Genomic DNA, 25,746 nt, shown 5'->3' on the forward strand with positions numbered 1-25,746 from the left:
GCAATAGCTAGCTCAGAAGCAATAGCGCCATTGAAGGAGACGCTGAGGCCAATGGGAAGTTGCAAATCATCAAAGCTGAGATTTGGTGTGTCGAACTACTCATCAATGAAGTTATGGATGATTGCCACGTCAAAGAGAGGCAAATTATTGAAGATTTCTGCTTCTTCCTTTCTCTTGATCAGTTGCTCAAGAGCATCATCTGCAAGATCGTCATCGCTGGACAGATCAATGTGCTCTTCACGCAGAATGGCAGCAGGAGTCAATGTCTGATCAGTACTCTTGATGATTTTCTTTTTCTTCTCCGTCTTCTTGGAGATGCGTGATAGATCTTCAGACTGCACACTGTCTTCAGGAGGTGCAGTGGCCAGTGGCTTTGCACGTGAAGCTTTTGGAGGTGCAGCTGATGTTGAAGCCTTAATCTTCTTTAGCTTCTGCGGCTTTGGAGGTGGAGCTGGGGCTTCATCAGTGTCAGCATCATTTTCAGAATGATCCACTTTGGCACCTTGTACCAAGATGTATGAGATGAGGCCATCAAGGTTTGAAAAGGGGCCGATTTCATTGGGTTCCGCATCACGTGAGCCGTCATCATGGGGAGCAGAGGGACCAGGGTTGAAGTCTAATCCCAATGACTTCTTGTTTTCCTTTGCCGATGCCTTTGCATGCTGGAAGTTGCGCTTGAAGAGATTATCGTCACGACACCAGAGCAATGATGATGGATCGGCTTTTTCAGGCTGTGGTCCACGGACCATACAAGGATATAATTCTTGCGCAATAGCTTCAGCTCTGTTCTTAGGGGGAAGGCCTCGATAGAGAATATCACCCCAAGGACTTTTGATAGCATTCTTCTCAGCGTACTCCTAGGTCATGAACTTGTACTTGAACTATTGTTCAGCCCAATATCGTCGAATCCATTGGATTCGTGTCTTGCGCTAATTGTAATCCTCATCAGGATCTGTCTTGTAAAGGTTCACAAGGTCATCAGGCAAATCTTTTGATGTTCCCCCTCGACGCTGTATGCCACCCTTCCTTACATATTTCTCTGCAGCCATGAACTTCAAACTGAATGGCTTTAATATGTTCAAAGGCTTTCGCTTGCTAGACAAACAGGAACTGGCCTCGGGAGAGTTAATGTGTTGCTGTAAGAATTCTGCAAACGAATGCAGACTATGAGAACCTAGGGATTCTCCCACGGACATGTACCTGTGGCAGCATTAGAGATGCGAGGGAAGGGGAAGAGGTCATATGCATTCTCAGAAGATTTTGAAGATAAATCAGTTTGAAGACATTGACCTCATGTTGCGAAGACATTCACTTATATGCTGAGAGTTGGTTCCAGATTTGTACGAATCCGTGAATAAGTACAAGTGAGGAATCTAACTATATATGAAGCTTAAGTGAATATACTAGGCAGTATGAGATGCAGACAGAATAGATCTAACATTGTATAGACAGAAACCAATTTTGGTAAATAGGATGACTCATTGAGGATCAAAAAGGTGGTAAAAATAGAGTTATATTTACCACACAAAGAACTGCTAGATAGGATGAATAGGAGACTGAGCAGTTCAATCCACTGTGCCCTAACTTGGCGGCGGAGGACACCTACGGCGGCAGCGGAGAGGACGATGTCCGCGGTCGGCGTGAGGACGGCGTCGTAGAAGTCGCGGCAGCTAAGCGCTTCGTCACCGGTGTCGTCGAGAGCTAGCGGTGGCGCTAGGGTTTTGACGAGGTGGAGAGGTGGAAGAAGGTTTTCTTGACCGCAGGGGACACGTATTTATAAGTAGGTGTGCAGCATAGCGCAATTACGCAGGTGCCCCTGCCTGTTCACATCCGAGGGACACGTGGCAAGCATGCAACATACTCAGAGTTGTCCCACGTTCCCACGCCCGCCAAGTTTGTCGGATGGTTGTTCCGGCTTTTCCGGATTTCAAACAATAAGGATGAATCATTTAAAACAGACTTAATGTTTGTCTCTGTGTCTTCTGCTGACAAGGATGCAGAGAGGACATTTGACAGTTTCAATAGAATGCATATGATTTGGACAGATAGAGTTTGAGATAGAAAGCATTGAGAGATTAGGGTCCGATCACATTCACTTAGTTCAAAAGATTCAACAATGAAGACATAGCTATAAGTGAATGCTGTAGAGGACAGAATACTAGTATATATATATGAGAAAGCAATCAAATCAACATAGTGAAGTAAATCATGAAGATAAGTTGAAATCTTGAAGACAAATCAAATGCGAAGATATTACAAAAATAACGCCATGAGTGAAACACTTCAAACCAAGAAATTTGGTGGTGGCGTTACCCACCGTATAGGAAGTATTAGACCCAGACACGACGCACAATTATCGTGGCGCTCCGAAGTCAAATTCCACTTTAATATATTCACACTCAGAATGTAAGTCTTCATTGATTGAAGATATACTTTACTTCGTGTGTTGCACATCTAAGTCATCAACATGCATAAGTGTTAGGATGTGTGTCTGATCACAACACATTTGAGGATTCCAAGATATTTAGCTCACACCGTAACTTGCAAAACCTTTTCACATCCAAGGGCTTTGTGAAGATATCTGCCAGTTGCTCTTCAGTGTTGACGTGAATGATGTCAATATCTTTCTTCATGACATGATCTCTGAGAAAGTGATGACGAATTTCAATGTGCTTAGTCTTCGAGTGCTGAACTGGATTGTTGGCAATCTTGATGGCGCTTTCGTTGTCGCAGAAGAGAGGTACTTGTTTCAGATTGACGCCATAGTCCTTGAGAGTTTGCTTCATCCATAGAAGCTGAGCGCAGTAAGAACCAGCAGCAATGTATTCAGATTCAGCAGTTGAGAGTGATACACAGTTTTGCTTCTTTGAAGACCAACAGACAAGTGATCGTACCAGAAAGTGACATGTGCCTGATGTAGACTTGCGATCCACCTTGTCACCAGCATAATCAGCATCCGAGAATCCAACCAGATCAAATTTTGAGCCCTTTGCATACTATAATCCGAGTGTTTTGGTGTAAGCCAAATATCAAAGAATTCGCTTCACAGCTAGGTGATGCGATTTCTTTGGTGCCGCTTGAAATCGAGCACACATGCAAACACTAAGCATGATATCTGGCCTAGATGCACATAGGTAAAGTAAAGAACCAATCATGGAGCGGTATACCTTTTGATCAAACTCTTTACCATTGTCGTCGGGACCAAGATGGTGTTTGGCTGGCATTGGCGTCGTGTAACCTTTGCAATCTTGCATTCCAAACTTCTTCAGACAGTCATTGAGATATTTTTCTTGAGATATGAAGATGCCATTCCTTTGCTGACGAATTTGAAGACCAAGGAAGAACTTTAGCTCACCCATCATGGACATCTGATATTGCTCTTGCATCATGTATCCAAACTCATCACTATACTTCTGGTTGGTGCAGCCAAAGATAATGTCATCCACATATATTTGGCATACAAACAGTTCACCATCATATGTCTTCGTGAAGAGTGTGGGATCGAGGGATCCAGGTTTGAAGCCTTTGCTCTTCAGGAAGTCTTTGATCGTATCATACCAAGTGCAAGGAGCTTGTTTGAGGCCATACAGTGCTTTGTTTAGTTTGTACACCATATCGGGATGTTTTGGATCTTCAAAGCCAGGTGGTTGAGCAACGTACACTTCTTCTTCAATCTTGCCGTTGAGGAATGCACTCTTCACATCCATTTGATATAGTAAGATGTTGTGATGGTTAGCATAGGCTAGCAGTATGCGAATAGGTTCAAGCCTAGCTACAGGAGCAAATGTTTCATCGAAGTCAATTCCTTCAACTTGAGTATATCCTTGAGCCACAAGACGTGCTTTGTTTCTGACGACTTGACCATGCTCATCTTGCTTGTTCCGATATATCCATTTAGTGCCAATAATGTTATGCTTGCGAGGGTCAGGGCGCTTGACAAGTTCCCAAACATTATTCATCTTGAACTGTTGAAGTTCTTCTTGCATGGCTTGAATCCATTCAGGTTCCATAAAGGCTTCAACAACTTTCTTGGGTTCTGATATTGACACAAATGAAAAATGCCCACAGAAATTTGCTAACTGTGTTGCTCTTGAGCGAGTAAGTGGACCAGGTGCATTGATGCTATCAATAATCTTCTCAATTTGTACTTCATTTGCAACACGAGGATGAACTGGACGAAGACTTTGCTCATTCTGATCATTGTCATCATTGGGAGGATTGCCTTCGGTCTGAGCCTTCATTTGCAACACGAGGATGAACTGGACGAAGACCTTGCTCATTCTGATCATTGTCATCATTAGGAGGATTGTCTTCGGTCTGAGCATTGTCTTCAGGTTGGTTTGGTGCAGAAATGATAAGTTCCTCTTCAGGCTGTGCTTCAGAAGGCATGATTTCACCAGTTCCCATCAGCTTGATAGATTCGCTGGGAGGAGCTTCATCTAGTGTGCTTGGCAGGAGCTCTCGTTGTGAACCATTGGTTTCATCAAATCGCACGTCCACAATTTCAATAATTTTATAGTGATAGAGGTTGAAGACTCTGTAAGACTGTGAGTCCTTTCCGTAACCGAGCATGAAGCCTTCGTGAGCTTTAGGTACAAATTTTGACTTGTGATGGGGATCCTTGATCCAGCACCTAGCACCAAATACTCTGAAGTAACTGACATTTGGTTTCTTGCCAGTAAGGAGCTCATAGGATGTTTTGTTCAGAAGCTTATGGATGTAGACACGGTTGATGATGTGACATGCTGTATCAATAGCTTCAGGCCAGAACTTTCTTGGTGTCTTGTACTCATCGAGCATTGTTCGAGCCATCTCAATGAGGGTTCTATTCTTGTGCTCTACAATGCCATTTTGCTGAGGTGTGTATGGGGCAGAAAACTCATGAGTGATTCCCATTGTATCCAGATAAAGATCAAGCCCGGTGTTCTTGAACTCAGTGCCGTTGTCACTTCTGATATGCTTGATCTTGATGCCATAATTGTTCATGGCTCAATTTGCGAAGCGTTCGAAGACATCTTGCACTTTAGTCTTGTAGAGAATTATGTGCACCTATGTATATCTTGAGTAGTCATCAACAATGACAAAGCCATAGAGACAAGCTGTTGTTGTGATGGTAGAGTAGTGAGTAGGGCCAAATAAGTCCATGTGTAACAGCTCGAAGGGTTGAGATGTCGTCATGATTGTCTTCGAGGGGTGCTTCGCCCTAGTCATCTTTCCAGCTTCGCAGGCACCAAACAAATGATCCTTCTTGAACTTGACACCATCAATGCCTATGACATGCTTCTTCTTGACGAGTGTGTGTAAGTTTCTCATGCCAGCATGCCCCAGCCTCTGATGCCAGAGCCAACATTCTGAAGCTTTTGCAAGAAGACATACGGCAAGCTGTGGATGTGCTGAGAAATCTACCATGTATAGATCATCTTTCCTATACCCTTCAAAGACTAGAGACTTGTCAGATTCCATTAGTACAAGGCAGCGATATTTTCCGAATAGCACAATCATGTTTAAGTCACAAAGCATTGAGACAAACATTAAGTTGAACCCAAGGGATTCAACAAGCATCACTTTATCCATGTGTTGATCCTTTGAGATTGCAACTCTACCTAGACCCAATACCTTGCTTTTATCAGTGTCAGCAAATGTGATGTGACTCTTGTCTGATGAACGTAAGGTTGAGTCCATGAGAAGACTTCGATCACCAGTCATATGATTAGTGCATCCGCTGTCCATAATCCACTCTGAAGCATGAGGTGTCATACCCTACAGTGCAGTTAGGAGGATAGGCTTCACAAAGTGTGTTGTGAAGCATAAGCATTTGACGCACACAAGGATTATCACAGCTTAGATCAAGGTTAGAACTCATAGTATGACTGGTAAGCGATTCTCATATGAAATATATAGTAAGACCATTTTATCATGCGTCCCTTATAGTGTTTTAGGTCCCCAGCAATAATATCGGACGCCTTTGATTGCTGGATGGAGACCATATTCTGCAAAAGAGAGTTAATTCTTCTTCACCACCCACATCTTCAGGGGTGGCTTAGAAGCAACGAGTCTAAGTGCAGCATATGAGAATTTCGGCTTTGGAGCCCTAGCAAATAGCCTTGTAGGAGATGAATGATACTCATATGAATAAGCAGAAAATTTCTTAGTTCTATGAACATAGCGGTTTGAAGACACACGCTCATATTCATAAGTGTGAGTACGATTTCCCTACAAAACATTGGCGTTAAGGTGACTCAGGTGAGTCCTGTATCCGTATGAAGCCGTTGGACCATATGATGCCTTTGGTCTGGGGTTTGTCTTCTTCCCTGGTGGTGTCATGACCACATTCACAGGAAGATTCTCGAGACAACTTTTGGGAACCCAGATCTTCTTCATAGGTGGTCCATTCCTGCAGTTAGTACCAATATACCTGGCAAACACTTCACCATTCTGATTTTTGAACAGCTTATATTTTGCATCAAAGGATTCATCAATGATAATGGGATTAGCACAGGTAAAGCCAGATAGGGTGGATGAATCCACTGAAGGTTTCTTTGCAGCAACACATGTGGTTTTGGGATACTGATCAGGCTTCCAGTAGGAGCCATCAACATTCATTTTCCTCTCGAACCCAACACCCTCTTTCCTAGGGTTTCGGTTCAGAATCTGCTTCTTAAGGACATCACAAAGTGTCTGATGTCCTTTCAGACTTTTATACGTCCCTGTTTCAAGCAATGTCTTCAACCTAGCATTTTCATCAGCAATAGTAGTGGTATCCTCAGTAGAGGGGTTAGTTACCACATCAGTAGTTGAAGACAAAGCAACAACAGCAGCAGTGAAACATTCAGCAATAGAGGTAGCGTTATCACGCTCCATACATTTTAGACATGGTGGTTCAAATCCATCCTGAGCGGACCTGATCTGTTGAGCGCGAAATGACTCATTCTCTTTTTGAAGATCTTCATGAGCCACTTTCAATTTCTCAAGCTCTTGCTTCCTTTGAAGATAATCATAGGAGAGCTTTTCATAAGTGGTTGAGAGCGTCTCATGAAGACTTTTAAGTTCTTGGTACTTAGCATGAAGATTTTTTATGTCTTCAACTAAGGACTGTGAACGTGTCATTTCCGCGTCCAACAGGTCATCGCTTTTGTCTAACAGTTTTTGAGTGTGTTCCATAGCTTTTTGTTGTTCAGTTGCAATTTTAGCAAGAGTTTTGTAGCTGGATTTGGATTCACAATCAGAGTCATCTTTACTTGATGTTTGGAAGTAAGCATCTCGTGATTTTACCTTGGCACCACGTGCCATGAAGCAGTAGGTGGGAGCAGGATCGTCCTTGTCATCAACATCAACGTTGGTGTGGAAGTCATTGTCTTCAGTGTTGAAGATGGACTTGGCAACATAGGCTATGGCTAGAGCCAGACTTGCAACGCAAGGGTCGGACTCCTCTTCAGATTCCACCTCCGCCTCCTCAGAAGCAGACTCCTCCTCTAAATCCATTTCCTTGCCAACAAAAGCATGGGCCTTGCCAGATGAGCTCTTCTTATGAGATGAAGACCTTGATGAGGACTTGGAAGAAGACTTTGAAGATTTCTTCTTCTTCTTGTCATCAGAATCATATTCCTTGCTCTTCTTCTTCTTCTTCTCATTGTCCCACTGTGGACACTCAGAGATGTAGTGCCCAGGCTTCTTGCACTTGTGACATGTTCTCTTCTTGTTGTCTTGAGTGGAAACTTTATCATTTCTTGAACTGGATCGTGAAGACTTTCTGAAGCCCTTCTTCTTGGTGAACTTCTGGAACTTCTTTACAAGCATAGCAAGTTCCTTTCCAATGTCTTTAGGATCATCAGAACCGCAGTCAGATTCTTCTTCAGATGAGGAAACAACTTTTGCCTTCAAAGCACGAGTTCGGCCATAGTTAGGACCATAGATATCTCTTTTCTCAGAAAGCTGGAACTCATGTGTGTTGAGCCTCTCAAGTATATCAGACGGATCGAGAGTCTTGAAGTCAGGGCGTTCTTGTATCATGAGGGCAAGGGTGTCAAAGGAGCTGTCAAGAGATCTTAGTAGTGTCTTGATGATTTCATGCTTGGTAATCTCAGTGGCACCGAGAGCCTGAAGCTCATTTGTGATGTCGGTGAGGCGATCAAACGTGAGCTGGACATTTTCATTGTCGTTTCTCTTGAAGCGATTGAAGAGGTTGCGAAGAACACTGATCCTTTGATCTCTCTGAGTTGAGACGCCTTTGTTGACCTTGGATAGCCAGTCCCAGACTAGCTTTGACGTTTCCAGAGCACTCACACGGCCATACTGTCCTTTGGTCAGATGACCACAGATGATGTTCTTTGCAGTTGAGTCCAATTGAATGAGCTTCTTGACATCAGCAGGGGTGACACCTTCACCAGTTTGGGGAACGCCATTCTTGACGACATACCAGAGGTCGACATCAATGGCTTCAAGATGCATGCACATCTTATTCTTCCAGTAGGGATATTCAGTTCCATCGAACACGGGGCAAGCAACGGAGACTTTGATTATCCCTGCAGTCGACATAGCTAAACTCCAGATGGTTAAACCGAATCGCACAGGACAAGGGAGTACCTTGCTCTGATACCAATTAAAAGTGCTAGTTATCGACTAGAGGGGGGGGGGTGAATAGGTGATTTTTATCAAAGTCTTCAAAACGTGGAAGTTTCGAAGACAAGCAATAGAAATGACCTAATTGATATGAAGCGGAAGATAAACTACAACAAGCAAGCCATAGTCAAGTATGCAATTATGTGAACATACAAAGACTAATAGCAGTTAGGTAGTTAGGATCAGGATGGAAGATAGTATGAAGCCAATCAACGATAGTAGTCAAGCAATGAAGTCAAACAGATAAGACAAATAGGCAATGACTTCACGAAGACAAACTCAAAGTAAAGGGAGGGAAAAGATAGAACCAGTCACTTGTTGAAGACACATGATTTGTTGGACCAATTCCAGTTGCTGTGACAACTGTACGTCTGGTTAGGGAGGCTGAGATTCAACTCAGAAGACCGCGTCTTCACCTTATTCCCCTTGAGCTAAGGACACACAGTCCTCGCCCAATCACTCTAGTAAGTCTTCAAGGTAGACTTCCGAACCTTCACAGACTTCGTTCACCGGCGATCCACAATGACTCTTGGATGCTCAGAACGCGACGCCTAACCGGCTGGAGGATACATAGTCCTCAAGTGTAATAAGTCTTCAGGTCACTCAGACAGAAAGACTTCAGTGATGCCTAACACTCTTTGGCTCTGGGTGTTTAGGCTTTGTCCTCGCAAGGATTTCTCTCTCAAAGGCTTCGAGGTGGGTTGCTCTCAAAACGACAAAAGCCGTAAACTAACTCTGAGCAGCCACCAATTTATGGTGTAGAAGGTGGGCTATTTATAGCCACAAGGCAACCCGACCTGATATATCCGAAATGACCCTGGGTCACTATGGAACTGACACGTGTTCCAACGGTCAGATTTCAAACACACACGACAACTTTACTTGGGCTACAAGCAAAGCTGACTCATCCAGCTCTGGATAAGATTTGCTCTCATTGTCTTTGCTCGAAGACATAGGATTTGGGTTGAGCATCACTTCAGTCACTCTGACTTCACTACGGGAAACTGGTAATTTGCTGTCAGGGGGAGGCTTTGCCGTCAGCTTTTCGTCGGGCCAGACGGCAAAGACCAACTTTGCCGTTAGCTGCAGACGGCAAAGAAAGACTGACGGCAAAATAGACTTTGCCGTCTGCCAAAAAAAAAATACAGACGGCAAACCGCTCACTTTGCCGTCTGCGTACAAAATAACAGACGGCAAAGTGAGCGGTTTGCCGTCTGTATTTTTTGCGCAGACGGCAAAGTCTATTTTGTCGTTAGTCTTTCTTTGCCGTCTACAGCTAACGGCAAAGTTAGTCTTTACCGTCTGGCCCGACGAAAAGCTGACAGCAAAGCCTCCCCCTGACGGCAAATTACCAATTTCCCGTAGTGCATGTCATAGTCTTTAATGTGAATATCTTCACACACCACCATTGTCTTCAATGTCTTCATACATTTTTAGGGGTCATCTCTGATAGGTAAACCGAATCAATGAGGGACACTACCTGCGTTATCCTGCAATTCTCACAAACGCATTAGTCCCTCAACCAATTTTGTCGTTAATACTCCAAAACCAACTAGGGGTGGCACTAGATGCACTTACATGTATTATTGTCTAGAAAGTGTTACTTTTAGTTATAGCTTCATTGTGATTTGTACATTTCCGCCAAAGGGGGGCATCCCTCCTTGAACCAACCATTTTCACCAAACTATGCATTGTATGACTTCAAACAAATTATATAGGGCGTGTGCTATGCGTGGGCCAACTAATCTTTGTAAAAGATCGGTCGGGTCATGAGCCATTCGAATCGGTGCGATCGAGCGGTCAGCGTCACGTCGTGAGGCCCTTGCAACACCAACAACATTGCCAAGGCCTTTGCAACAGTAATGACATTGCGAAGGCCCTTTGCAACACAGACGACATTGCACAAGCGGAAAGTAGCAATGATGACTGTTGCTTGGATCAGACCGCCACCATGGTAACACAGATGACGTTGTAAAGGCCATTTGCAACACGGACGACATTTTGAAGCCTTTGCAACACGAATGATATTGCAGAAGCACAGAGCAACAATGATGGCCGCTGGTCGGATTAGGTTGCTACCATGGTGACACAGACGTCGTTATGAAGGTTCTTTTCAACACGGACGACATTGTGAAGCCTTCGCAAAACAAACGACATCGTGAAGCGTTTGCAACACGCATGGCCCGGTGTTGCAGCAGCAAAGTTCTGTCGCCCTAGGCCTCGCCATATGTGTCGCGAGGAGAATGGACTGTTCAGAGGAGATGGATGAGTGAGAAATGGCGGTCAATGCGTCGCGTGATGAGCGGGTCGAGGGAAAGCTTTTCCCTAGACTAGATAGTCTTCTGACACCTTGTATTGACGTCCGGTATTTGTGCGTTGTCAACGGAAACATGTTCACAATGGTTTTTCTAAGACTTATGGCGAATTTTGTATAGGAAAAATGGCGGCTAAGCCACTTGCATTCTCAACATCCTTCTCAGTTAACTAATTTGAATTGCTGTCGGTGCCCTTATTAGTATACGTACATCGAAAATACCTTGACCAATAATCCGAAGCAAGAGGTTGCCATAGTTAGTTAAGTAGGTGTCGATCGGCCTCTAATCTGCATCGAGAGAGCGACCAGTTGAGCGAAAGAGACAAGGAAACCTAGTCCACGAAAGAGCAGGATGATGAACTTCCCTGTGACCAAGTGCTGGCCGCCGGTGCTTGTCGGCCCGTCGGAGCCCACGCCGGCCGGCCATCTGCCTCTCACCTCCACTGACAAGGGCTGCCTCTACCTGCCAGTCACGTCGCTCCACGTTTTCCACCGCCCGATCCACGAGCCGGCCGAGACCATACGGCGTGCGCTGTCCCATGCGCTGGTCCACTACTACCCCCTCGCCGGTCGCCTCGACGTCAGCGGCCCGGACGTCGAGCTCGCATGCACCGGTGATGGCGTTGAGTACGTCGCCGCGACGACGAGCTACACTCTGGAGGATGTCAGGTTCCTTGACTCGCCGCTGGTGACCCCTCTGGATGCCTTTGCCCTCCGGTCCGGCGATCGCGTCCGCATGCCGGACTGCCCGCTGGTGATGATGCAGGTCACCGAGTTCGCCTGCGGCGGATACGTCGTCGGGGTGACGTGGAACCATGCCGTCGCCGATGCCTTTGGGATGGCCCAGTTCCTAGGAGCCGTCGGCGAGCTTGCGCGCGGGCTGTCCATGCCGTCCGTCGTTCCGGTCAGGCACGACGCGGCGCTCCCGGAGATCCCGCACCTGTTCGGCGCCGTCGGGCCGTGCCTGGGCTTCACGCACGCCGAGTACGCCTACACGGACGCGACCATCCCTTGGAGCTTCATCAGCCGCGTCAAGGCAGAGTACGCCGGCGTCGACCAGCCGTGCTCGACGTTCGATGTCGTGGCCGCGGCGATATGGCGGTGCCGGACCCGCGCGATGAACGCCGACCCGGCCTCCCCCACGCTGCTGGTTTTCACGGCCAACGTGCGGAAGCACATTGGCGCCAAGGATGGCTACTACGGCAACTGCATCGCGCTGCAGATGGCCGTGTCGACGTGTGGCGCGGTGGCGAACGGCGGCACCGCTGAGACGGCGAAGCTGATCAAGCACGGCAAGGAGCGGATACCTTGCATCCTTGGAGATTACAAGCCTGTGCTGTTCAGCGAGGAGGTCGTTGGCGCGCTCCGCGGGTACGCGCCGCTGTTCATGTCGAGCTGGGGCGGCATCGGGCTGGACGGGGTCGACTTCGGCGGCGGGAGGCCGGCGAGGGTGATGGCTGACATGGAGGTGACGTGGACGCCATGCTGCATCCCGTGCCTACCGTGTTCGAGGAAGGACGGCGACGGCGTGAATGTGCTGGCGTTCTGCGTCAGGGAGGAGCACGTCGACAGATTCCATGCCGAGCTGGCGACGCTCCACTGAACCAACCAAGCAACCTGTTCGAGTGCCCTGCCATTCATTCTCCTCGATTCGTTGTTTCAAGTTTGATCGCTTTTGTGATTCATCAGATCTTGCCAACGGCAGATGTTTAAGTTTCAACGCTGCAACACGCGGGCAGATTCATGTATTTGTTATTTATTAGAGCATCTCCAATAGGCGCGCAATACGCGACGCGCAAAAAAAACATTTACAGCGCCGTTTACGGGAGTTTTTGGGCGCTGCGAAGCGTTGGCTCCAGCGGCCACTGCAAAATAGAGCGCGCGCGAGCCGCTCCAACAGACGATGTACTACGACTCGATACACATATAGGCATAGATAGATAAAAACAAATAGATAGATAGATTAAACGATAAATAGTACAAAGATAGATTACACGATAGATAAAAAACGATACATAGATAGTGCGTAGATAGTTCATAGCCTCCTCCTACGATAGATAAAACGGTAGATAAAAAAACTACTTGTCGTCCTCCTCCGACTCTACCTCGGCGATGTCCTCCTCCGACGTCACAATGAAGACATCAAGGTATCGATCGTCTTCGGAGTCCCCGGATGACGCTGCTCCTAGCTCGATGTTGAACCGAGCGTCCGCCTCCCGCATACACCGGTCCTCGCGATAGGCGGCTCGCTCCGCCCTCCTCTCCTCCCTCTCCGCCCTCCTTTCCGCGAAGAACTGCTGCTCGTTGATGACGTCCTGCGGGAAGCGTTGGCGCCACTTCCATCTCGACGAGGCTGGGACGGCACTCCCGCCTCCGGTTCTCGTGACGATCCTCGTCGGTGAGAAACCGCAGGGGAGGCGCCAGCTCTTGCGCCATCTCCCGCGTCGGTACCTCCGGGAAGTTCATGTCCCGGCAGGTCCACCGGAGGCGCCACGCCGCCGCGTCGTACGTGCGGGCGGCCTCGTCGGCTGTCTCAAAGGTGCCGAAGCCGAGGCGCACGTCGCCGGACCGAATCTCGATGGAGAAGGCGCCGGACGGGCACGCATGTACGCCGTGGTAGCCCGAAGCTCCCCGGCAGCACGGCGGCATGGTGGCGCGGTGGTGGCGCGTTGGCGGCGAGGCGAGAAAGCGGCAGAGGGAGCGATGAGAGAGCGGCAGAGGGCGCGTGACGAGGTGGAGAGCGATGGTAGGGCGCGTGGCGGGCACTACATTTTATAGGCACGCCGGAAGCGGCGCGCCAAATCTAGCACGCGGCCGGCCGCTTTCTCCCCTGCGCGTGCAATCGTTTCCCGCGCGCCTGAGTTTCCCGCCTCTGTTGGAGCGCGCGAAACCGTCCGCGCGCGGTAAAATCGCATTTTACCGCGCGCGCACGTTTTTTGCAGCCACTATTGGAAATGCTCTTATAGGAGTAATTTTGTTGCGTAGATCCTTGACGTTGGAAGATGGTTGTAGACCACATGTGTATCTTATTTTGTGCATTAATATAGGCCATTGATGGGCGTCGGCGCGCCGGCCGAATTTTTCGGTCGGTCTGCCCGTAGCCGTTTGATCTGTACTACAGCAGTAAGATTTGTCTCCATAGTCAAAAAAAAGTTAGATCCGTTTCTGTCCTCTTCATCCTTAACCTCTGCATGGGAAAACGAGAGGAAAAGGAGCGCCGCCCCCGCACACGTAGACCGCCTTGCCTCCTCGTCTTCCCTCATTGCCGGTCGCCGCCTACACTTCTCGCCGGCTCCACGCATGTAGCCGCGTCCACCCATGGTGGCTTGGAGAGGCGATGAGGGCAGTGCGCCTTCGGCTCACTCCGGTGCTTATAGTCGTCATTAGGTAGTCTACCGACTTGGAATTTTTTTTACTTCTGGTGTTTGTTGTACTTCCATGACAGTTGATGAATAGATCAAAAGTTTTTCCAAAAAAAACTTAGATTCAACCTTTTTAGTTCAGGTTGCTAATTACAATCAAGATATTAGTTTGTGAGTCATTAGTTGCGTTTGTTTTCTTTCGTCCGTCACATGTTTTTTCAAGCTCGGTTCTTATGTGCAACGCTGGTTAATTAGGATTAACTGACTTAGGGTTGTATCTCGTGTGACATAGGGTCATTGACATGTTGACCATCAGGTTTGTGACTTCACATGTCATTGACCCTAAGTCATCTGACGTTACGTCAGCCAATCTAAGCCCGTGGGACTCATATAGTTGTTGTCGGGCCATATTACCCATCATTGTCATGCATTGATTTTTTCCAAGAAACAGCCCATGAAGCCATATTTTTCAGGCATAGCGACATGTGGTCACTTAAGCTGCTCGTTGTTGTATATTGTCAAAAAACAAGTCGTTCATTGTTGTATCAACTGTATCGATTCTGGATTGCATAAAGTTGTTGCTTGATTTGTGCATATTGCTAACAGCCGACCAACGATGGTGATGGTTGCCCATGGCAAACTTGTGCATATATCGGTCGTTGAAGGAGTTGTTTCAAGTTCGTTGTCTAGTTTCATAACTTGGATATAATATTCCGCCTCCAGAAAATGCACATAAAAGCATTATCGTTTCTCAATAAGTTGTTTTGAATATATTTTTTGCAGATGATTTTGAATAATGACTTCGACGGTGAAAGTTTTTGTCTGGCTTTCTTTCGTTGGACCTAGCGACAACTGAGGTGTTGTTTCAGTTACCTTCAGCTTCTACGTAGCTCCATGCATGAGCACGGGACTAATGAAACTTTGGCCTAGAACCAACAATGATTTTTCTTTTGGAGAGCCTCCCACACGCCAGTACGCCACGTAATGTAAATGCACTTTTATTCATTTGAGAGCCATATAAGCACACATAAGATATCTTGTAAGCTGATCTTCACGCTAGCCGTCCTAGGTTGAGAAGAACTGCTGCAGCTTGGATGACACCTCCGGGAAGACGCGGGTCGGACGGTAGTCCTTGTTGAGGCAGACGACGGTCGCTATCGCTTCCAAAACAAGCTGGCATTAGAGGAGATCAACATACACATGGGTGGGATTGATCAGTATAAGGACTGATCACTATAAGGGAAACGGTGCGTTCAACATCCATCGTTTCTGCACATACCTCACGATCCGATAGTGTCTCCATGAAGTGTTCAACAAGTATCCTCACACCCTTTATCTGGACAACCCTCACCTTGACGACAAATTTGGTACCTCGCTGGATATTAATCAATGCACGTGGGTGGTTATTAAAACTTGAGATTTGGGGGTTTGGAAATAAGAACCTCGAGATTTCCAATCTTAGGGGCTGCTTGGAATGACTGTAAAATTAGCATGCCGGTATTTTGTTCACAACTGAGCTAGATACCAGTGCCCATACTAATTTTAAAACCATTGCGAGCAGAGCCTTAGAGGTTTTGGATGTGATCCTCGCGGAAAGAAGAGATTTCGGATGTCCCATGCACATACCAGTAGAGGCTTGAAGTACTTGAGGTTCAGTTCCAAGAGTGCCATCGCGTTGCCTGTGTGTGCTACGGAGGCCATGCTGAAGCCAATGCTCGCAGCCAGCTTCTCTCGAGCTGCAGGCAATTTTAAGCAAGAATCAACACTGTGTACAAGAGTAAAACCCAAGCTCTACTATGCTTAAATATCACTTGGATGCCAACCATTGTGGATGTAAGCAACATAAATGGCGTTGTTAACGACTCCATACTGGTCAAGATCACTGTCACGGACGGTCATCTCCACTTCGAAGAACTTGTCCACCCTAATTGAACTGCATAACAAAAACACAAATAGATGAAGCTATTGGACTACGCAGAGGACGGGTGTGAAGTCTTTTTTGCTTGTATCGCCTTAATGTGACATTTGTGTCAATAAAAACTAGTTCAATTCGGAAGAACCTTAGTTTTGTTTCGTGGCTGGTGTTGTCGCTGAAGATGCCCTGGGAGCCAGGTGCAGGGATGGCGAGGGCCTTCACACGGCGGGGGCGACGTGATTGGCCGGAGAGCATGGCGAGGTGGTGGCCGGAGCGGGACCAGTTAGCTCTAGCCCCAGCACGAGCCAAGGAAGGTGGTGAGTGGTGGGCGTTGGGAGCGATATTACTACCAGGTTGCTGCATGGTGAACGAGAGAATATTTTGTGTTGTTTGATCTCATCATGGTGCCCGTCTATATAGTGTACGCGCGTGCACGCTGAGTGGCTTTTCATTCTTGACACGTGGAACAGATGCCGGCCTAATGAAGTAGTAACAGTATTTATCCTTTTCTTTGGGTGGAAAATGAAGTACGTAGTCGTACTACGAGGGGGGGGGGGGGGGGGGGGGGGGATCTACAGTAGCAGTACTCCAGAAATTAATGGCAGTTTAGACTTGAGTAATGCTACCTCTAGATGCCGGCACAACAAACCTATTACAAAAAATGGTGAACAAGGGCACCTAGGCACCCTATTTCAAATAAATACTTTGGTAAAAAAATGCAGGGTAATACTTTGGTAAATTACAAGCTATAAAGTATCATTCACTAATTTTTAATCAACCAACATCCAGAGGGGTCAACATATATTTTAACTACAATACAATGCACATGAGATTAACTACAACAATTTATAGCTTGTAAACTGATCTTCATGCTGACCATCCTTAGATGAGAAGAATTGATGCAGCTTAGATGACATCTCAGGGAAGACGCGGGTCGGATGGTAGTCCTTGCCGAGGCAGACGACGGTCGCTGTCGCTTCCAATACAGGCTGCCATTAGAGGAGACCAGCACGAGCGTGCGTGTGGGATTGATCAATAGTGCTTGTTTGAGATTTATCAATATAAAGGACTCGGCGCGTTCATGTTGAGCAATGTTGGAAATATGAGTAATTTACCAAACGATTTTATTAACAGAAATACTAGATAAAGCATGACTAATATAGCAGAAAAAAACAAATTATGCGATCTGACGGAGAAAAGATAAATAGCATCTGCATATATGAATTGTAGCCAAACATATCTAGGGCAAACAATAGAACAAGGAACTGTGGCAGGACCGCTAATAGAAAAAGAAAGAACACGTACGGGACAACAGCTGCAACAGGAGCACTGGACTTGGGGTCGACATCCTCACCAACCATGTCGTCGAAGAGGTTGTCGACGTCGGAGAAGAAGTCGTCGTTGGGGAAGTGGTCTTCGGTGTCCGTGATGAACCGATCAGTAGTCGCGCAGAGCGCTTCCCAAAAACCTTATCACCCTTCTCCCGACAGGACTCAAAGATGTGCGGTTTCGGAGGCCTACTGTCCCGACCTGTGGTGCACGCCGCAAGCCGGGATGGGGAAGAACGTAGCAGCAGCGTCGTGCTCAGGAACTTGGTGGCGAGAAGGAGATGGTCTTTCTGATGTGTCTCTCTGGAGAGGAGTGACCTCTCTTATATAGGCACAGGAGAAAGAGGCGAACAGACTGCGACGGAAGATGAATCAACAGAGGGAGACGATGCGAACAGGCAGCAGGCGAAGAGGTGCGCCGTTCGGATTCAATCTCCACTACAGGAAAAACGTTTCAGCTCCCGTGTGACCATTCGTATACCCATCGTGCGTGGCAAAAACTTAGACATCGGCTCATTCCCGCAACCCGTGCCGTGCCGTGCCGTGCCGTGCCGTGCCGTGGCGGGCGGCGGAGGAGGAGCGCGCGTGAATGTCCCTCTTCTTCTCATGCTCATACATGTGGGGAAACACCCTTCCTTATAAGGAGGTCCAACTCCCTCCAGACTAGCAATATGGGACTAAACTTTGGTTCCACCTCTTGCCTTGCACAAATGGGCTGAGTGGGCCTCTAGAATTTATTAGGAATTTCCGAAATTGCTATTGGGCTAGGCTGGAAATAGAATAAATTCCAGCAATCCCCCACCAAATCCTAGAGGCACATAGAATTTGCCTTTAGTTCCAAAACACTGTTTTATATACCGGTACTGCAGTGGAGACTGTTAAGTTAAACTTCCACCTAGAACTCTATGCTACACTAGTAAACAACTTGAACAGTGGACTAGGCCTTGAACTGCAAATTTTCTGCGAATCTAGCTTCACACAAAGCCTTGACCGATACTTGGCTACCGTGGGTCTTCCCCGTGGGTGGAGCTTATGCGTTGATGTCTGCTAGAACTGCGTCGGTATCTCCCAAAGAGGAAGGGATGATGCAGTATAACGACGGTAGGTATTTCCCCCAGTGATGAGACCAAGGTTATCGAACCAATAGGAGAACCTCCTCACACCACGTAAACAGCACCTGCATACAAATAATAAATACCCGCAACCCGACGTGTTAAAGGGGTTGTCAATCTCTTTTGGGTACGGCGCCTCAAGATAGGCAAATAACATGAGGTAAAAGTGGTAGATATGATAAATAGATCGCGGAACAAATAAATTGCAGCAAGGTATTTTTGTATTTTTTTGTTTAATAGATCTGAAAATAAATGCAAAGGAAAATAGTCCGCAAATGCAAATATGATGAAAAGAGACCCGACGGCCATAGGTTTCACTAGTGGCTTCTCTCGAGAAAAAAATAGCAAACGATGGGAAAACAATTACTGTTGGGCAATTGATGGAACTTCAAATACTCATGACGATATCCAGGCAATGATCATTACATAGGTATCACGTCCAAGATTAGTAGAGCGACTCTTGCCTGCATCTACTACTATTACTCCACACATCGACCGCTATCAGCATGCATCTAGTGTATTAAATTTATGGAAAAATGGAGTAATGCAATAATAACGATGACATGATGTAGACAAGATCTATTTATGTAGAAATAGACCCCATCTTGTTGTTCTTAATAGCAACTATACATACGTGTCGTTTCCCTTTCTGTCACTGAGATCAAGCACCATAAGATCGAATCCATCACAAAGCACCTCTTCCCATTGCAAGATAAATAGATCAAGTTGGCCAAACAAAACCCAAATACCGGAGAAGAAATGTGAGGCTATAATCAATCATGCATATAAGAGATCAAAAAAGACTCAAATAACTTTCATAGATAAAAACATAGATCTCATCATAAACTCAAAGTTCATCGGATCCCAACAAACACACCGCAAAAAGACTTACATCATATGGATCTCCAAGGGACCATTGTATTGATGATCTAGAGAGAGATAGGAAGCCATCTAGCTACTAACTACGGACCCGTAAGTCTACAAGAACTACTCACGCATCATCAGAGGGGCACCAATGGACATGATGCACCCCTTCAAGATGGTGTCTAGATTGGATCTGGTGTTTCTGGACTCTGCGGCGGCTGGAATTAATTTTTGTTGACTCCCCTAGGACTTCTGGAATATTAGGGTATTTATAGAGCAAAGAGGCGGGTCAGGGGCACCCGAGGTGGGCAGAACCCACCAGGACACGCTTGGTCCCCCAAGCGCGCCCTGGTGGGTTGTGCTCTCCTCGGAGTACCCCAAGGTGCTTTCCTGGCCCACTGAATCTCTTCTAGCCTAAAAAAATCCTCAAAAAGTTTCGCTGCGTTTGGACTCCGTTTGGTATTGATTTCCTGCCATGTAAAAAAATATGCAGAAAACAGTAACTGGCACTGGGCACTATATCAATAGGTTAGTACCAAAAAATGATATAAAATGACTATAAAATGATTGTAAAACATCCAAAAATGATAATATAATAGCATGGAATAATAAAAAATTATAGATACGTTGGAGACGTATCAGCATCCCCAAGCTTAATTCCTACTCGTCCTCGAGTAGGTAAACGATAAAAACAGAATTTTAATGTGGAATGCTGCTTGACATATTCATCACATTTCTTTTCTTTATAGCATGGACATTTGGACTTTTATATGATTCAAAGCAAGTCTAGTATGAAGACTTTAATACTCAAGCATACCAACAAGCAACCATGTCTTTTGAAATATCAACACTAAAGTAAGTTATCCCTAGCCGATTATGTTCAACCATTGATCCATTCATAAAACACACTCGAATATTAGCTACACCTAATGCTCAAATACGATCATAGTGCCCTTAGTTGGTGCTTTATAAGAGAAGGTGGAGACTCAAATTCAAAATAAAAATTGCATAAGTAAAAGAAAGGTCCTTCGCAGAGGAGAGAAGGGATTTGTAGAGGTGCCAGAGCTCAAAGCTTAAATTGCGAGATAAAAACATTTTTGAGAGGCATACTTTTCCCACCAACGAAAACGACTTAGAGCTCCCAACACTTTCCATGCTAGATACATCATAGGCGGTTCTCAAATAGAAAATAAAGTTTATTCTTTTTTCCATCATTACTTTCACTTTCCATGGCTAACCATATACACGGGTGCCACTATAGGAATCAGGCACTTTGTCATCAGCCATAGTTGACGGCAAAGGGCTTTGTCGTCAGCCAGCAGACGGCAACAGGTCCGGCTGAATAGGCTACGGCAAAGGCCTCTTTGTCGTCTGCTCGTGAACGGCGGCAGACGGCAAAGAGCCTGGATGGCACACATGGCAGTTCAGGTTCGTTAAGTGGTTAATGGCGTGCTTTGCCGTCAGCTGGCAGATGACAAAGATGCAAAGGCCTTTGCCATCTGTTGGCTGACGGCTGACGGCAAATCTGCCAAATAGGCCAGCCTAGTACACCCCAGGTTGTACAGGTAGCTTCCACGTGGCAGCTTTGCCGTCTGCTAGCTGACGGCAAAGACCTTTGACGTCTACCAGTAGACGGCAAAGTGGCTATATAGTCCCTATTTTTCCTGTTTTTTTCCTAAATGCATTCAATTTGACATAATTTAACAAACACACACACACACACATAGGGAAAATCCATCCTACCACCCGATGATAGTTACCCTATATGTCTCATATATATATTTAAAATAATAAAATAGTATATATAGTACCACATGGTAGTATATGAGACATATGAAGTAACTACCACCGGGTGGTAGGATGGATTTTTCATATATATATATATATATATATATATATATATATATATATATATATATATATATATGATGGATCTATTATGATAACAGCCTCTAAAGTCTTATTCTGCACACCAAACCCTTATTCTGCTAACACCTCCTCTCCCCACCGAGCCCACGTTATCTTCGACCCCGACCCCTCCCTCCCACCTTCTTCCTCCTCCGCCACCACCAACCTCCACTGGCGCTGCTATGGAGCCTGCGCCTCCACCAACCCCTCGCCGCCCACCCTCTCGAACCACCTTCCTCGCTGCCGCCGGACCGGCGCGCCACCACGCCGCCCCCAGATCCAAGCCATCGTGGGTGCTCCGCCCCGCGCTTCCCGGTGCAACAGTGGCCATCTCCGACCGCCACCGGACCTCCCCCGCACCAGATTGGGTCGCCTGCGGCCCGCAACGCCGCGCAAGACCACGGATCCTGGCCACAGTGCTAACCTCCGGTGGTATGTGGTGTTGCTCTGCCCTTGATGTGGCGCCGTCCTCCTTCCCAAGTTTCTCCGCTGTTCCCTCGTCCCCCACCCCGGATAGCAGCGCCGCCTGACCAAGGATCCACACCACCCCCTACCAGATCCGGTGGAGGGAGATCAGATGGGGCGCAACGGGGGCAGGCTACCCCACGGCAGTGCATTGCTGCAGCCACCGATCTGCTCCCTCCCCTCCTCGATGAGCACCATGACGGCGAGCATCACATCTGTTCGTGCAGTGCGGCTTCACGTATTGTGCAGCTCTGCTTCGCGTGCAGTGTAGTTCGGGATCGCCAGTTGACATGCGCGAGCGCAATGTGTGGCGGCCGCGCGCATCTCATGAGCGGTGCATGCTCTACCTGATCTAGTGAGGATGGGCCACTTCTTGTCTTGCCGCGCGGGATGCGACTCTGGGAATCGGGGAAAGAGCGTGAGAGGGATCATCTACCTACTCTCTGACGAGCACGCCCCCGTGGTCCATTGCAATCTGACGAATCGATGCATGCAGCTCGCACGGCGTGTGTGTGCAGTTTTCAGGCTCGCGGGTGTGTGGTTCTGCCGACGACCAGCTCCATCACGGCCCAGCACTCATGCCGGGGGGATCCTGGACTTCAGCACCGAGGTGTTCAACAACTGACGCGGAGATGGGAACGGACGCACCCGCCTTTGCTCATCAACTTCAGTGGAAAAGCACATCCGGTGCTTGCTCGCGGGCGTGCAGTACGGCATCCGCAGCAATGGGGTTCAGAATCGTGGTTTGCTTCTTGGTGGCCAAAGGCAGCGTCAGCCCGTGACTCCGGCCTTTCCCAGCCCGTTGCCCTGAGCTCCCAGGTGAAGGAGGACGTGTTGTACTTGGCATCCGCCTGTGAAATGACATCGCTTGGCGTACACAGATTTTTTTCTTCTCACTAGAATTGTTTTCACGGGAATGCTAGATGCTAGCTGGCATGCACTATAACCAGTGCCAATTTGCGGTTTGGTGGAAGTATAAAAAATGCTAGCGGTTCACTGTATCTTTGTTTTGTAGTTCATCATCTCTCTTTTGCTGTATCTTCTTTTTGAGGGCAGTGATGTGAGGGTTGGACTTGCAGTGCGCCGGCGACCGGCTTGCGTTTTCGTGGAAAAATTGTGGATTTATGTTTTAAGACCCGTCATTGTAATTTTTATGTGTTTGTATTGTGGATTAAAAAAAGGAGCATTGGAGTTTTGCAGCTCCCTTCAATTCGTGTAATGGTTCACTTGCCCTTATCTCTGTGGTCCATTCTCGCTCATAAAATTTTTATAATAAAAAACAAAAGGAACATGTAGTTTGTTGTTCATAAATTTTTTAGGATAAAAAACAAAAGAAACATGTCCTTTGTTTACCTGTCTGATGCAGTGCGGTTTTTCATCTGAAACAGTGTTGTCGGCCATTTGATGGTGTTCATCTCGTAAGTGCAGAAAAATGTTATGGAAACGACAAAAAAAACTAATGCGGCTCACTTCTCGATGGTGTTGCGGTTCACCTACGCCCGACGTGAAGTGCGGTCCACTTTCTTACGTCCGACAAAACAAATTATGCAGCTCGCTTGCCCATCCGATGCAGTGCGGTTTTCATTCAAAAGCAGTGCGGTCGGCCGTATGATGTTGTTCATCCCGTAAGTGCATTTTTTTATGAAAGCAAAAAAAAGTAATGCGGTTCACTTTTCGGTAGTGTTGTGGTTCATTTACACCCGATGTGAAGTGCACTATACTTTCTCGTTCTTGAAAAAATTACGTTTGAATAAAAGAAACCATGCAGTTCTCTTACCGTGTGTTGCAGTGCGGTTTTCGTCTGTTGCAGTGCGGTTTTCAGTCGGATGAAGTACCCACGTCGATTTGGATATCACGAAAAACAGAGTGTCTGCATTTCGGTAAATTCGAAATTCCTCTTAAACCGTAAAGAATTAGAGAGAGTGTTCTACATGAAAGAGTTGCGTCTCGTTGATATCTTTCCAACGGCGTATCGTTTGAATCATTCCGACCAGCGGTTTGCAAATTTTTTGCCAAAAACGGCCGCTGCCACTCATCATCCGCCGCATGATTTTTAAAATTAACTTAAAACCATAAGGAATCTCAAAATTATTTCAACATATGAAAGTTGTGCCTCGTTCGTAGGTTTCCAACGGCGTATCATACGCCTCGTTTCGATAAACGGTTCAAAAACTGGAGCAAAAACAGTACCGAAAATTTGAAAAACAGAATTCCACGATTTAGTAAATTTGAAACTGCTCTTAAACCGTAAGGAATTAAAGAACAATTTATATATGAAAAAGATGCGCCTCGATGATATCTATCCAACGGCGTATCCTTTTCTTCATTCCGACGAGCGGTTTAGAAGAAATCGCGAAAAAACGCTCGCTGCCACTCGTCGTGGGCCGCACCATTTTCAAAACTGATCTTAAACCGTGTGGAATCTCGAAAAGTGTTCAACATGTCGAAGTTGCGCCTAATCCATAGCTTTTTAACGGTATATTACACGCCTCATTCCGATAAACGGTTAAAAAATTAGAGCGAAAACAGTACCGAAAAAATAACGCATGCAGTTTTTTTCGACGAGAAGTTCACTCGTGTGAGTACTGCAGCACACTTGGTTCAAAGAATGACGTGCACTTACGTTCAGCGTGCAGTGCGGAAGTGGTGTGCAGAATAGTTATTCTGCTAATATTAACAGAATAGACCGTCTGTATATATAAGCATGCCAACAATAAGTTTCCAACAACATTTCCATACATACATATCCAACAAGTTTCCATAAACAAAAATGAAGCACAGATAGAAGAGTATGCTCTATCAATGCAAGATTCCTCATCTCTAGCAAATTAGGAAAGATAAAATTTAAAAGAAGAAGAAGACTAGCTAGAAGAAGAAGAAGAAGAAGAAGAAGAAGAAGAAGAAGAAGAAGAAGAAGTCTTCTTCTTCTAACTAAGGTAGGTAAAAATTCCATTTTTAGCTAAGGTAGGTAAAAATGCTAAGTGTTTACGTCATTTTAGAGCTAAGCTAGGTAAATAGGTCATTTTGGAGCTAACCTAGGTAGTTATGCCATTTTTGAGCTAACTATGCATATTTATTCATTTTGGAGGACAAAATGGTAAGTGTAGGTCATTTTAGAGCTATCCTAGTTAAGATCGGTCATTTTGGATCTAGGTAAGGTTATTTTGTCATTTTGAAGGAAAATAAACTAACTATATGATAGTTTGAAGCTAAACCATGGTTATTATGCCTTTTTTTACCTAAGTAAGCTAATATTCGGTGGTGACGGCAGCAGCTCGCCGACGAGCTCCATGGTTGCAGCACCCTGATGCACCGTCGCCGCCCCCTCGCCGTCGAAGCTCACTGCCCGGGGTTGTGTCAGCAACGTCCACGATTCAATGTCGTTCATGGATGTAGCAGAAAAAAATGCCGGTCATAGCAAAAAAGAATGAAAGTTGCAGCAAATTCACCGTCGTCGTCGTTGCGGGTCGTGACTCCGCCATGATGATGTAGCAAAATCCCTCACCGATAGTAGCAAAAATCAAAAGACAGTTGCAGCAATATAATCTTGCCGCTGTCACCGGTCGCAGCTCCGCCATGATGGATGCAGCAAAATCACATGCCGGTTCCAGCTCTGGATTTTGCCGGTTGTAGCAAAACCAGAAGCTGGTTCCAGCTCAGAGCTTCTTACTGGAACAACTTGCTTGTTTGAAAACCACCTCATGGTCACTGCTTTTGCCAGTCGTCGTGGTAGCAAAAAAGCTTATTCCTAGTCCGTTGCAACAAATGAGGACGGTTGTCGTCGCCGTCGCAGAAAAAAAAACCAAACGATGCAGCAAAACCAATTATCTGTTCCAGCTATGGATTTGCTGGTTGTAGC

The 25,746-nt window shown here is 46.4% G+C and overlaps 2 protein-coding genes across 2 annotated transcripts; one reads left to right on the forward strand and one right to left on the reverse strand.

Moving 5' to 3' along the window:
• The first annotated feature begins 11,288 nt into the window (after positions 1–11,288).
• LOC123067200 (acyl transferase 15-like) lies at positions 11,289–12,536 on the forward strand. The gene has a single exon (XM_044490103.1). It carries the CDS (start codon positions 11,289–11,291, stop codon positions 12,534–12,536), a length of 1,248 nt encoding a protein of 415 aa, XP_044346038.1.
• A 2,591-nt stretch (positions 12,537–15,127) lies between these two features.
• Positions 15,128–16,580, reverse strand: LOC123064478 (acyl-acyl carrier protein thioesterase TE3, chloroplastic-like). Its single transcript, XM_044487956.1, has 5 exons — positions 16,356–16,580; positions 16,119–16,228; positions 15,922–16,031; positions 15,575–15,670; positions 15,128–15,468 (listed from the first exon to the last, which is right to left on the reverse strand). Exons 1-5 carry the CDS (start codon positions 16,571–16,573, stop codon positions 15,361–15,363), a joined length of 642 nt encoding a protein of 213 aa, XP_044343891.1. The 5' UTR covers positions 16,574–16,580; the 3' UTR covers positions 15,128–15,360.
• Between the last annotated feature and the right edge of the window lie 9,166 nt (positions 16,581–25,746).

Source organism: Triticum aestivum, chromosome 3B (assembly GCF_018294505.1).
Source record: "Triticum aestivum cultivar Chinese Spring chromosome 3B, IWGSC CS RefSeq v2.1, whole genome shotgun sequence".
Taxonomy (NCBI): domain Eukaryota; kingdom Viridiplantae; phylum Streptophyta; class Magnoliopsida; order Poales; family Poaceae; genus Triticum; species Triticum aestivum.

What these genes read in the sequence shown, in the direction of transcription:
- LOC123067200 (XM_044490103.1), top strand. Translation starts at nt 11,289, where the DNA reads ATGAACTTCCCTGTGACCAAGTGCTGGCCGCCGGTGCTTGTCGGCCCG.
- LOC123064478 (XM_044487956.1), bottom strand. Translation starts at nt 16,573, where the DNA reads ATGCAGCAACCTGGTAGTAATATCGCTCCCAACGCCCACCACTCACCA. An exon ending in AGCCACGAAACAAAACTAAG is followed by an intron (nt 16,229 to 16,355) that starts GTTCTTCCGAAT and finishes TTTGTTATGCAG; the next exon opens with TTCAATTAGGGTGGACAAGT. An exon ending in AGTACTTCAAGCCTCTACTG is followed by an intron (nt 15,671 to 15,921) that starts GTATGTGCATGG and finishes ATTAATATCCAG; the next exon opens with CGAGGTACCAAATTTGTCGT.